The sequence below is a fragment of the Xyrauchen texanus genome, chromosome 37, assembly GCF_025860055.1.
Source record: "Xyrauchen texanus isolate HMW12.3.18 chromosome 37, RBS_HiC_50CHRs, whole genome shotgun sequence".
NCBI classification, from domain to species: Eukaryota; Metazoa; Chordata; class Actinopteri; order Cypriniformes; family Catostomidae; genus Xyrauchen; species Xyrauchen texanus.
In genome coordinates, this window is record NC_068312.1 from 38,177,257 (window position 1) to 38,191,013 (window position 13,757).

General features: G+C 42.5%; 1 protein-coding gene across 5 annotated transcripts in view; it reads right to left on the reverse strand.

Annotated features, from left to right (window-relative positions):
- The window catches only part of LOC127630760 (dual specificity protein phosphatase CDC14C-like), a 30,144-nt gene continuing 16,387 nt past the window's right edge, over positions 1-13,757 (reverse strand). For 3 of the 5 annotated variants that reach the window (XM_052108513.1, XM_052108516.1, XM_052108517.1), the window contains 6 exons: positions 11,808-11,946; positions 11,556-11,721; positions 10,894-10,997; positions 3,198-3,251; positions 2,865-3,084; positions 1-588 (listed from right to left, as the gene is read on the reverse strand). In XM_052108513.1, coding sequence (XP_051964473.1) covers positions 586-588; positions 2,865-3,084; positions 3,198-3,251; positions 10,894-10,997; positions 11,556-11,721; positions 11,808-11,946 — 686 coding nt within the window. In that variant the 3' untranslated portion in view covers positions 1-585. Of the gene's footprint in view, positions 589-752; positions 819-2,864; positions 3,085-3,197; positions 3,252-10,893; positions 10,998-11,555; positions 11,722-11,807; positions 11,947-13,757 lie in introns of all 5 variants that reach the window. The other 2 variants (XM_052108514.1, XM_052108515.1) reach the window with 2 other exon arrangements.

Sequence of the window (13,757 nt, forward strand, 5' to 3'; positions counted from 1 at the left end):
TGCAGAAAGGATTTATTGAAAGGGTATGATTCAGATCCTTTCCTGTTATATATATACTGTATAAGTGAAATCATCATGATTTCAATTCAGTCCATCATCAAAATAAATGTATGCAGTATTTACATAAAAAAAAAAAAAATCTTTGTCTATTAAATTTAAGCCTATATACAGATTTCAGTCATGGGTACCACAGTATGTTTCACATTAGATCTACAGTATGTCACATGGTTGCAGGGTAACTTAGATAATGTTTTAGGTACATTATTATTAAAACATTATTACAGGTTTAGTAACATAATAGCATGATATGTACACTGGCATAAAAAGAAGGCGTAAGCATTTTAAAGCTCTCTCAGATTTAAAAAGATTTGTTTTCTCAAATACAAATAAATGATTAACATTTGAGGACTTTTTCCCATCCAAACAGATTCCTTTTTGATGTTCATAGTAGACTGCTTAGACAAAATATGTAAACCATAAGAAATAAAACAAGAAGAATATTAGTGCAGTCTCGATGACGCTGGTCTTTTCTGGGTCCACGGCCGTTTTCAGCGCAGAAGCGGAGCGCGAGCTTTGGAGATGGAGTTACTGGAAAAAAACAAGATACTTATGAACATCAGAGCAAAACTATATCTGCATAAAAGCAAAATGACGATCAGCAGACATGCGAACGCATGCTCTAATATCAGACAGATGCTGAGGAACGCTCGAAAACTAAAAAAAACAATAGGAAGATAGAGATGTTTAGATACCATGGTCTCTGAAAACGTGCCGATGGCATTGCATGAAGCGATTTCTTTCTTCTGGACACAGATCGTCTGTTACAGGTAGGCAAAGGCAGTGAAAAGATAGAGACCAGTTAAAACTACCAAGATGAAAAGAATCTCCAATCCTATTACCATAGCAGAATAGAGGCCCCGTTTACACCTCTTACCTCTTACTCTTGTTAACCTCGTGAGACCCCGCGTGCACATGCGTGGACATTACCTTTTGGCTTCGCTATAGGCTATGCGTAATTACGTTTTTTAAAAAGCAGCTGATCTCAGTTCAGGAGACTCTGGGTTGTCATTAAAGGGTTAAACTTTCAGAGCACCGAGTCTTGTGACAAAACAAGACTCAAGAGTCCCGTGGTCAAGAGTCTCTAGTTTCATCCGATATGCCATTTTAAAAATTGCATCGATTTATCGCGAAACGGCACGCTGTTAAACACAATGTCCACGTACGTGGACAATAGGACTAACTTTCCATAAGCGTCCTACCATCACTGTGCATTATCACATTGAGGATCAATGGACCCATCGAAAAGCTGGAAAATATTGCTTTCAGAGTGTAAAGGGATTAATGGAAGGGAGGAGGTGAGAACCGGCTTGACAATATAAATAATAGTTTAATGAAGAACTAACCCAAAAAAAACCACAAACACACATACAGACACACAGGTGTCGGACAGCTGCTCCTAAATCTCTCTCTCTGTCGCACTGCCGTCATCGGTCGGCCTTTATCCCTCTCGATGGCTAATTAGCCTGATTAGGGGCCGGGTGTGCAGAATCCCACATTCCTCCCTCGTTCTCTCAGGCCGGGGAGCCCCCGGCATGACGTACATCCCCCCCTTTCCCTGGGGAAGGGGCGTGCCTTGTGCCTCGTCTGCCGGCAGGTCATCCCCGTCTACCTGGATCAGGGGAGGGGACAAGGGGAGAGAAACCCAAAAACAATTTGGCACCTATACGCCGTATAGGCGTAGAAAACGGCGATCGTGCAAAATTAACAAAACCAAAAAAAGAGAGGGAAAGGCCAATAAGGAGCAGCAGTGGGAGAGAGCGAGAGAGAGAAAAAAACACATCACTCCCCGGTTCTCTGATACGCCTCGGCCACTCCTCCACCCTCTAGTGGATGACAGCCATGCCTCCCCGGGCGAATCGGAGGCAGTCCTCCGGCTCCTGGTGGATGGAATGCCCAGCCGTGTTCTCGGGAAACAGAAGGGGTCTCCCCCGCCCCTAGCAGCGGTTCTCCAGCTCCAGGCAGTCGGCTGGAGCCCCTCCCCACTTGCGATCCGCAGTCGTCACGACCCCGCCGAGTCTAGCGGCTGGTAGAGGTCTCCCCCCGCCCCTGACTGCGCCAGGCGGTTAGCTAGGAGCCCCTTGTCCGATTCACGGTTTTTTCGTCCACACTCAGGCGACCGGGCTCCTCTGTCCCCCGGCGGATGGCCGCGGCTGCTCCGTATGGGGTGGATGGTGAGGACTCTACAACGCCACATCCCTCCTCCTTCCCAGGTTTCAGCACCAGTGTAAAGGGATTAAAGGAAAGGAGGCGAGAGCCAGCTTGACAATATGAATAATAGTTTAATGAAGAACTGAACCAAAAGAGACACACACACACACAGGTGTCGGACAGCTGCCCTTAATCTCTCTCTCTGTTGCACTGCCGTCTTCGACGGCTAATTAGCCTGATTAGGAGCCAGGTGTGCTTACTCCCACTGGCATACATTTTTAGGAAAACTACTTGCTCTATAATTATAATTTTTTTGCTTGTTTATTAGATGCAACTAGTTACGAATCAAAAAAGGAAATGGAAAATGTACACGCGGAGTCTCAGGAGGTTAAGGCCAATTGTAAGCCATGATCTGTCCCCTTGTGATTGGATAACCAGAGATGTTTTGGGTTTTAATATCAGGTGTAAACAGGACCAGAGCCATGCTCACAGAGTACACTTGTAAAAGTCATTCTGAATCATTCGGTGTGATAGTCATTCATGATTTCACCATGGTGTTGCGGCAAGCAGAGTACAGTGGCAAGCAGGATGACGGGACGGGGCGGCCGCATGAGTGTTTTATAAAGCCTAGATGAAACATTCTGCTTTTGACTTACTGAGCCGAGTAAACTCAGACTGTGACCATAGTGTTGCTTTGAAACGGCAGAGGACGCTCTCTGGGTAGCGACTGGGTTTATGTGCTTTAAGTTCAACTGCTTGTTGAAATTACTGTTGGCTATAGAGGCGCCATTAACTTCAGAGAACACATGGTCGTTTTCACAGGCCATTACGTGCAAGTTGCCTAAAGACTTTGCAAGTCTTGACTGTAACAACGAGCTGTGAAATGGAGAGGAATGCATACACTGTAAAAATGAACTTCAAACTAGAGCTTGAGCGAATTGCTTAAAAATAGCACGTATTTATTTTGCTTAAAAACTCAATACACTCACCTACTGGTCCTGTTGGATCCAAGCGAAGCTCTGGTCCTTTTCCTTTTATCGGAGCTGTACGAAAGATGTTTTACAGATTATATGATGGAATCACACATTTGACAGATTTACAGTATATCCTTCCGTGCTATATGGCAGAATAATCCACTATGTGATCCACAACCGCTACTAATTTAATCTCAACTGATTACTTCATGGGAAAATTGATCACATCACCAAATACACTCACCTAAAGGATTATTAGGAACACCTGTTCAATTTCCCATTAATGCAATTATCTAATCAACCAATCACATGGCAGTTGCTTCAATGCATTTAGGGGTGTGGTCCTGGTCAAGACAATCTCCTGAACTCCAAACTGAATGTCAGAATGGGAAAGAAAGGTGATTTAAGCAATTTTGAGCGTGGCATGGTTGTTGGTGCCAGACGGGCCGGTCTGAGTATTTCACAATCTGCTCAGTTACTGGGATTTTCACGCACAACCATTTCTAGGGTTTACAAAGAATGGTGTGAAAAGGGAAAAACATCCAGTATGCGGCAGTCCTGTGGGCTGAAAATGCCTTGTTGATGCTAGAGGTCAGAGGAGAATGGGCCGACTGATTCAAGCTGATAGAAGAGCAACTTTGCCTGAAATAACCACTCGTTACAACCGAGGTGTGCAGCAAAGCATTTGTGAAGCCACAACACGCACAACCTTGAGGCGGATGGGCTACAACAGCAGAAGACCCCACCGGGTACCACTCATCTCCACTACAAATAGGAAAAAGAGGCTACAATTTGCAAGAGCTCACCAAAATTGGACAGTTGAAGACTGGAAAAATGTTGCCTGGTCTGATGAGTCTCGATTTCTGTTGAGACATTCAGATGGTAGAGTCAGAATTTGGTGTAAACAGAATGAGAACATGGATCCATCATGCCTTGTTACCACTGTGCAGGCTGGTGGTGGTGGTGTAATGGTGTGGGGGATGTTTTCTTGGCACACTTTAGGCCCCTTAGTGCCAATTGGGCATCGTTTAAATGCCACGGCCTACCTGAGCATTGTTTCTGACCATGTCCATCCCTTTATGGCCACCATGTACCCATCCTCTGATGGCTACTTCCAGCAGGATAATGCACCATGTCACAAAGCTCGAATCATTTCAAATTGGTTTCTTGAACATGACAATGAGTTCACTGTACTAAAATGGCCCCCACAGTCACCAGATCTCAACCCAATAGAGCATCTTTGGGATGTGGTGGAACGGGAGCTTCATGCCCTGGATGTGCTTCCCACAAATCTCCATCAACTGCAAGATGCTATCCTATCAATATGGGCCAACATTTCTAAAGAATGCTTTCAGCACCTTGTTGAATCAATGCCACGTAGAATTAAGGCAGTTCTGAAGGCGAAAGGGGGTCAAACACAGTATTAGTATGTGTTCCTAATAATCCTTTAGGTGAGTGTATAGCGGCAAGCCCCAATTAACGGGGTTCAAGCAATCAAGGGCCTTTAAGTACATATGTAAAATATATCAAGTATGAATAAGACAGTCTGTTAGCACCTAACATAGAGATAAATCCAGGCCAACATTTTAATGACAGATAAAAAGATCAAAATAAATACCATAACATAATGCTCAATGTGAATAAAGCTTATTTAGTACTTCCAAAAATGTTTTGCACTTCTGTTTGATCAATTCAGAACAACAGAACTCACATTTTACATGCATGTGCATGTACATGCATGCAATGTATATGATAATGAGCTTCAGACGTTTGATTTATATCTACAAACTGCCTCATTTACTTCCATTATAAAGTGCATTACTGTACCTACGATTTTTGCATATAAAAGTACATAATTTCGACTGAGGGATGAGTTGAAGTATTAAGCAAGAAAGCAATGCTTCATCTGTTCATTGACGCCACACTGAGCCCTGTATTATTTGTAAAGGGGGATCCGAGTACACTTACAGCGATCCAGTCCAGAGACGGGCTAAGAGTGATGGGGGAAATCATTTATAATCCCACCCGTCCATACAGTAATGGATGGAGGGGGAGCCAAACAACACCCAGCAGAAGACAAGGCTACAGAGTGCAGAGAGCAGCATAGAGAACAGCCATCTAGACACAGGGGCGACATTTAGAACACAACCAAAAACGACAAGGAGGGAAGAGACAGAGGACGGGTCTTTTTCCACTGCATACTGAATGAATCTGGACTCTAGCAGTGATACGTACATGCATGCAGAAAACCAAAGTATACTTGGGTCTTTACAGTCATTTAGTGCTTGTGAACATTATGCAATCCACTTCAAAAGGGTGCTCGACCAAAACAAGACGTGCACAAAATTGCTGCATTTACAATAAAGAGTCTATTTAGTCAAAACTCTCATATTTGATTTAAAACTACTAAATACACGGCAACAATTGACTAGGCTGCCGGTAGATTTTTGGAACGCTAGACGGAATGACGTCGTTTCCTAACATCATCATTTTCCCAATTAAACCGTAATGGGGGAGCGCCTTTGAAACACTCTGGAAAATGCTGTTCTAGTGCGGAGGAAAGGCGTAAACGAAGCACAACGAATGTGTTTTCTAAACAAACGCACGTTAGTGTGGACATGGCCTTTAAGGAATATTCCCGGTTCAGTACAAGGTGAGATCAATCGACAGCATTTGTGGCATAATGTTGATTATTAACACAAAAAATTTATTTCGACTTCTTAAAAAAGCGCAAATGTGTGTTCCAGTGAGACACTTACAATGGAAGTCAATGGCGTCAATTTTTTAGAGAGTTTAAAAGACAGAAATGTGAAGTTAACAATTTTATAAAAGCACTTACTTACATTAATTCTTCTATTAAACTCATGCTTTATTTCAGTGGTAAAGTTGTTTATATCATCATATTTACAGCCGTTTTAGAGTTTTAGGGTTTGTTGACATTACATCGCCATGGCAACAAAGTTGTAAAAGTGTCTATTACTTCACACAGATGTACTGAATTCATGTTAACACACATATTGTTTATGTCTTGTGTCTATACTTTTGAAACAGTGAGTATTTTCATGTTTGCAGATTAAACCCCATTGACTTGCATTGGAAGCGTCTCACTGGAACACACATTTGTGCATTTTTACTAAAAAAATAAGTGTCGAAATTGTATTTTTGTGGTAATCAATAATATGCCACAAATGCTGTCGATTGAGCTCAACTTGTACTGAACCCGGAATATTTCTTTAAATCTGCCTCAATTATCGACCGATGCTGATAATCTCAAAAAGGCCAAATATAGAGTCGTTCTGCTAGTCGAAAACCCCGGCTTGCATCTCTGAGCCATGGGTTCCCCCCAGGGTTTTCCTCTGGGTTTTTATAATTTATGAGTAAAATAAGATCTGTGGTAAACATTGCTTGAAGATGATTGGTCGTTAAGAGTAATAACACAGAGTGATACCTCAAACGTGAATTGTGTTTCTTAAAAAGTACGTTGCCAACTAGTTGCTATGTAAGGACTACAACTACCACAAGCATGTGTGTGTTCAAGTCTGACAAAACGGAAAACCGTTGTAGTTCTTATAAAGCAACTTACAAGCAACATGCATTTTTTTCAAAATGTACATTTGAGGGATGACTGAGTAATTAATGTCGAAGAACAAAACAGACCTTATTTTACTCATACACTGAAAAACCTCATTATAAAAACCCAAAGGAAACTCCAGAGGGAACACATGGTGAATTAGTCTGCTGAGTTCGTCTACATATTGACTTCATGGCTGAACAGATGTATATATATAATATCAATTACAAGTAGCTTTACAGAAAATAGTGCTTTAATACCCTGAGTGAGCAAGCCAAGGGCAACTTTGGCAAGGAAAATCGTCCTAAGATCCTGATTGCTTCTATAGTTTTAAACCAGTTTTTTATATTTTCTAAAATGTGATTTGTAGCTTCAGTTTGCAGAAAAAAAACAATAGTTGCATTGAGCGTTCAGATCCAGTCTGCAGTACAGATGAAAAAGACGATCATAGCAAAATGGCCACAACAGGCCAACAATACAAAGCCGTTTAAAGGGACGGTTCACCAAAATGTAAAAGTTCTGTCATTATTTACTCAACTTCATGTTGTTCTAAACGAGTTTGACTCTCTCTCTCTCTCTCTCTCTCTCTCTCTCTTCCATGACACAAAATACTTTTTTTTTTTAAATATCTTGGCCAAGCTATTGTAAAGCTTGTAAAAGTTGCTTAATTTTTTAGAGCTTGACAACGATACTTTTTGCCATTACATAAATACATAAATACATTGTAACGGAGCCAAATCTATGTCTTTTCAAAATAAGAGTCCCCATGTATTTCTGGCTTGTTTATGGTTGAATGTCCCACATTATCCCCAATTTGTAACGCCCAATTCCCAATGCGCTCTAAGTCTTTGTGGTGCAATAGTGACTCGCCTCAATCCGGGTGGCGGAGGACGAACCTGAGTTGCCTCCGCGTCTGAGGCTGTCAATCCGTGCATCTTATCACGTTACCGTGGAGACAGCGCAGGTGGAGGCTTCAGGGTATTCTCTGCTGCATCATCGCACAACTCACCACGCGCCCCACCCGAGAGCGAGAACCACATTATAGCGACCGCGAGGAGGTTACCCCATGTGACTCTACCCTCCCTAGCAACCGGGCCAATTTGGTTGCTAAGGAGACCTGGCTGGAGTCACTCAGCATGATGTTCTGTTTGATTAAAGTTTTGTTGTTTGTTACTCCGGTTCCCACATCCTCCTTTCCCGAACTGTTACACTGGTGCCGAGACCCGGGAAAGGAGGAAAGGCACGCTGTCCAGGAGAACTCGCCGCTGCTGTCCGCCAGGAGGAGGAGGAGCCGCTGCCGTCTGGCAGGTGACGGAGGACTCGCTGCCATCTGCCAGAAGAACCGCTGCCGCCCGCGGGAGCTGAAGAGCGTTACTTTTCTTGTCTCTCTCAGATTCTCAGGCGGCGGGGAGGACCATCGGATGGCACCCAGGTCTGAATCGGGCATTGGAGGAGTGTGACGAGGAGGAGGGCATGACTGGGTCGTGAGGATACATGTACCACACACTCTTCACTTTGTGGCCTGGATAAACATTTTTTAAATTCTTTTTTTGAGTTTGAAACGACACGATGAACCGAAATGAATGACAGAATTTTCATTTTTGGTGAACTATCCCTTTAAGACATCAATACTGTCGTTCATGCATGGAAAACGAAGCACAAACATCATATGACATCATGCAAAGCAACAAGTTGGAGAAATTCTTTGGTTAGAACATCGAGTTTAAGCGCATCATGCTTGTTTTTAACAGCAAATAGACTGAAAAATGTGACAAGAAAGGTCAGAGAAGCTTTTCAGGTGGAAAGAATGCAAGATTTCTAACTGCATCTGTCTGGAATAACGTTATTTTATGGTGACCATTTTCCAAAATAGTCACCACAAACATTGTCTGGTGGCAAATCTCTTTCAGGACAGAAACATTGTAAAAGTTGTGCTTTGGCGAAAAATGAAGGCTGAATGAATCTGCCAAAATAAAAGCACCATATGCAGCCGCCACATTCATTACACTGGGCGATGACATCACAGGCTGACCGGGACTTACCTGACGGGCACCTCTTACTGACCGCAAACGTCCAGTCATTCTGCTACCATTTCAACGGCACACAACACGCTGCACACAACGGCTCAGCACGCTGCAGCACTTTACTAGCACTCGCCTGTCGTGTGATAAAAGGCTTTTGGGATCTCTCTCGTCTCGCCAGCACAATTATGAACAGGAAGACTCAGTCACAATGGGCTGATGGCACACTGAGTTCACACTGATGATTTATAGTCTAACACCCAGTCTACAACAGGTGCAACTTCAGTCTGTTGACACCGCACGTGTAGACCGAGTGCAAACTGAATCATGCAGTTAGTCTACGTGTATGGCAGGGGAACTTGTAATGTGTAAGTGATTGTGTAGAATATGCATGCACACACTTGAGCATACATTATCATGAGAAAAACACTACGTATACTAATGCACATGATCTAGGAGTCGTGACATGGGGAATAAACTCGATGATGTGATTGTCTAATGGTTTGCACTCTCCATAGATGCATTGGTGAATCTCACCAAACCTGTCAAGAACATGTCCAGGTCACATTCCAGTCAAAGCCAAAACAGGATATCATTTTACATAGAGATAATGTAGATGTAGTCTACCAGAGAAACTTTTTACATTGTTTACATTATTTTCAGGATAATTAAGCACATCGAATCCCAAAATGTGTCCGGTATTGCCTCGTAGTTTTTTCCTTAATGTAAGAGTCATTTTAATACTGTCTTACAATAATAAAATACTGCTTTAACTTATTAAAAAAATTCCAGGATGTATAAATATATTAATATACATTTATCAGTTACAAAATTAAACCGTCTAATATTGTGTAGGTCACACTCATACCAACAAAACAGCGCCAACCGCATCTCAGAATAGCACCAACAACCATCCATGCGATTATCTAATCAACCAATCGTGTGGCAGCACTGCAGTGCATACAATCATGCAGATACGGGTCAGGAGCTTCAGTTAATGTTCACATCAACCATCAGAATGGGGATAATGTCATTTGGAGCGTGGCATGATTGTTGGGCTGGTTTGAGTATTTCTGGGATTTTCACACACTTTACAGTCTCTAGAATTTTCTCAGAAAGGTGCCAAAAACAAAAAACATAAATTAAGCGTCAGTTAAGTGTCTTACTCAAGGACACAATGGTGGTGGCTGTGGGGATCTAACCAGCAACCTTCTGATTACCAGTTATGTGCTTTAGCCCACTACACCATCACCATCCAAAGCGACTTACAGTGCACTTATTACAGGGACAATCCCCCCGGAGCAACCTGGAGTTAAGTGTCTTACTCAAGGACACAATGGTGGTGACTGTGGGGATCGAACCAGTGACCTTCTGATTACCAGTTATGTGCTTTAGCCACTACGCCACCAGCACTCCATCCACTTGTTGATGAGGCAACAGAGAATGGTCAGAATAGTTTGAACTGATAAAGTCTACATTAACTCAGATAACTCCTCTGTACAATTGTGATGAGAAGAATATCATCTCTGAATGCTGTTCCGAGACGCTGTTTTGGGGGTACGAGGGGCACCTACACAATATTAGGCAGGTGGTTTTAATGTTGTGGCTGATCTGTGTTTATTAATAGTATGATTTGTAAATATGCTTAGCTCTCCTTTAAAGAATGTCACAATTAAAAACAAATCTTAAAGGTCCTAAAATAACATTTTATTTTGAAATTAAAAAAATGTAATAATAATAAATAAAATAATATTAAAAACATATATATATATATATATATATATACATACACATTATTAAAACAATTATATTTATTAGAAGTTTCTCTATATGTTACTTTTTGCAAAAAATATTTTATATACAATGTATGTATATATATATATATATATATATATATATATATATATATATGTATGTGTGTGTGTGTGTGTGTGTATTTTTCTTTAAAAAAAAAATTTTTCAAAAAAAAACATTTAAAAACAAAAAAAATAAAATAAATAATTATATATATTATATATAAAATGAATTTAAATATTTGTGGTTACAAATCTTCGTGAGACTCAGCAGCATATCGAAGGAGAGCGCACTAGTGTGATGGGGAAGAACGAGACAAACTTACGATAATGACCCGGTGGACACTCTGGACTGCCTCTTACTCTTCAGCGCTCTTAGTTTGTCGCCTTGTGTAAGACCTCCACATTCCTCGTCCTCTTCCTCAGTGTGCTAAAGATTAAAAAACACACCCAGATTAACACTCAATTTGACCGTTTACACCTGGTCTTCAAAAGCTAGGTGTTTTTTTTTGCCCCAAGTTGGACCGCCCAATTCCCAACGTGCTCTGAGTCCTCGTGGTGGCGTAGTGACTCGCCTCAATCCGTGTGGCGGCAGACGAATCTCAGTTGCCTCCGCGTCTGAGACTGTCAATCCGTGCATCATATCATGTGACTTGTTTTGTGCGTTACCGTGGAGACGTAGTGCATGTGGAGGCTTCACGCTATTCTCCGTGGCATCCAACTCACCACACGCCCCACCGAGAGCGAGAACCACATTATAGCGACCACGAGGAAGTTACACCATGTGACTCTACCCTCCCTAGCAACCAGGCCAATTTGGTTGCTAAGGAGACATAGCTGGAGTCACTCAGCACACCTTGGATTCAAACTCACGACTCCAGGTGTGACAGTCAGCGTCAATACTCGCTGAGATACCCAGACCCCCAAAAGCTAGGTATTTCTAATCAGAACTCTCCAGTAGTTTCCACATGTTCAGACAGTTACTCACCGTTTCAGTGGTTACTCTCGATGAGATGTTCTTGTTTGTTCCATTGATGGAGATATCTTCAACTCCAGACAAGATTCCAGCCACTTCTGTTTTACTCATGCCATTTTCCTGCTCATTTATCTTTTGTCGGTACACATCGCCCTCTGCCCACAGACTGGACTGCTTCCTGTTAGATTGAGTCATGTAGAAATTAGTGTTACGTGTTCTGCCTTTGTAGGATGACAGAAGTCCCAACGCAGAGTTCTCACTCACTGTTCAGTGAAGTTCTGTTGAGGTCCAATGACCGATCCGGGCCTGCAGATTCGGATCCATGCGATGGCTTCAGCTGCCGTCAGTTTGAAGTGTTTCATCATGTAACAGGCGATGAGGGTTCCCGTTCGACCTAGACCAGCTGAAACAGACCGTCATTTCTCATTGATGATGTTAAATAAGGGAACATCCTGTTCAACGCCAAAGGGGCGAATTCACCGAACAGCTGTGCAACTTTTGCATGTTGTATTTCACCGCAAAACATGCGTCTTAACTAACCATCCGCTATCGAGTTACAAACAGGTAATGGCCAGTGCTGAAGCATTTTACCAATCAGAAACCAGCATAATTAATTCTGATTTAAAGAAATGGCCAGCATCGTCCAATCACTGCCAACCATGTTCAAATAAAATATAGGAAGTACTGATGATCATTGTCCCATGTCTGTCAAACATGTTGAGTGATCCAAAAATCATCTGCAGCCTGACACTGAACTTTTGATCAGATTTTAGGAGTGAACGCACTTAAATGCATATAGAGCTATAGGATGCTCCCTTGCTCCCTATTGAGTGGATGATTTAACCTCCAGTGTGCTGTCTGTCTGCACTGGTCTCAGAAAAGTTATAGGAGAGATATAGGATGCTCCCTTGCTCCCTATTTAGTGATTGACTTAACCTCAAGTGTGCTGTCTGTCTGCACTGGTCTCAGAACAGTTACAGGAGAGGTATAGGATGCTCCCTTGCTCCCTATTTAGTGAATGACTTATTCTCAAGTGTGCTGTCTGTCTGCACTGGTCTCAGAACAGTTATAGGAGAGCTATAGGATGCTCCCTTGCTCCCTATTTAGTTGATAACTTAACCTCAAGTGTGCTGTCTGTCTGCACTGTTCTCAGAACAGTTATAGGAGAGCTATAGGATGCTCCCTTGCTCCCTATTGAGTGAATGACTTAACCTCAAGTGTGCTGTCTGTCTGCACTGTTCTCAGAACAGTTATAGGAGAGCTATAGGATGCTCCCTTGCTCCCTATTTAGTGCATGACTTAACCTCCAGTGTGCTGTCTGTCTGCACTGGTCTCAGAACAGTTATAGGAGAGCTATAGGGTGCCCCCTTGCTCCCTATTTAGTGGATGACTTAACCTCCAGTGTGCTGTCTGTCTGCACTGGTCTCAGAACAGTTATAGGAGAGCTATAGGGTGCCCCCTTGCTCCCTATTTAGTGGATGACTTCACCTCCAGTGTGCTGTCTGTCTGCACTGGTCTCAGAACAGTTATAGGAGAGCTATAGGATGCTCCCTTGCTCCCTATTTAGTTTATGACTTAACCTCCAGTGTGCTGTCTGTCTGCACTGGTCTCAGAACAGTTATAGGAGAGCTATAGGATGCTCCCTTGCTCCCTATTTGGTGGATGACTTAACCTCCAGTGTGCTGTCTGTCTGCACTGGTCTCAGAACAGTTATAGGAGAGCTATAGGATGCTCCCTTGCTCCCTATTGAGTGAATGACTTAACCTCAAGTGTGCTGTCTGTCTGCACTGGTCTCAGAACAGTTATAGGAGAGATATAGGGTGCTCCCTTGCTACCTATTTAGTGGATGACTTAACCTCCAGTGTGCTGTCTGTCTGCACTGGTCTCAGAGCAGTTATAGGAGAGATATAGGATGCTCCCTTGCTCCCTATTTAGTGGATGACTTAACCTCCAGTGTGCTGTCTGTCTGCACTGGTCTCAGAGCAGTTATAGGAGAGATATAGGATGCTCCCTTGCTCCCTATTTAGTGGATGACTTAACCTCCAGTGTGCTGTCTGTCTGCACTGGTCTCAGAACAGTTTGAAATGCACCTTATTTTCATCCTAACTCCATATAAAGCCTCTGAAAGTATTTTTTTCTCAATGTGATAATGCACAGTAAATATAGGGTTTCTATATTCTAAATAGCGCCTTTGTCAACTATAGTGATCGTCGT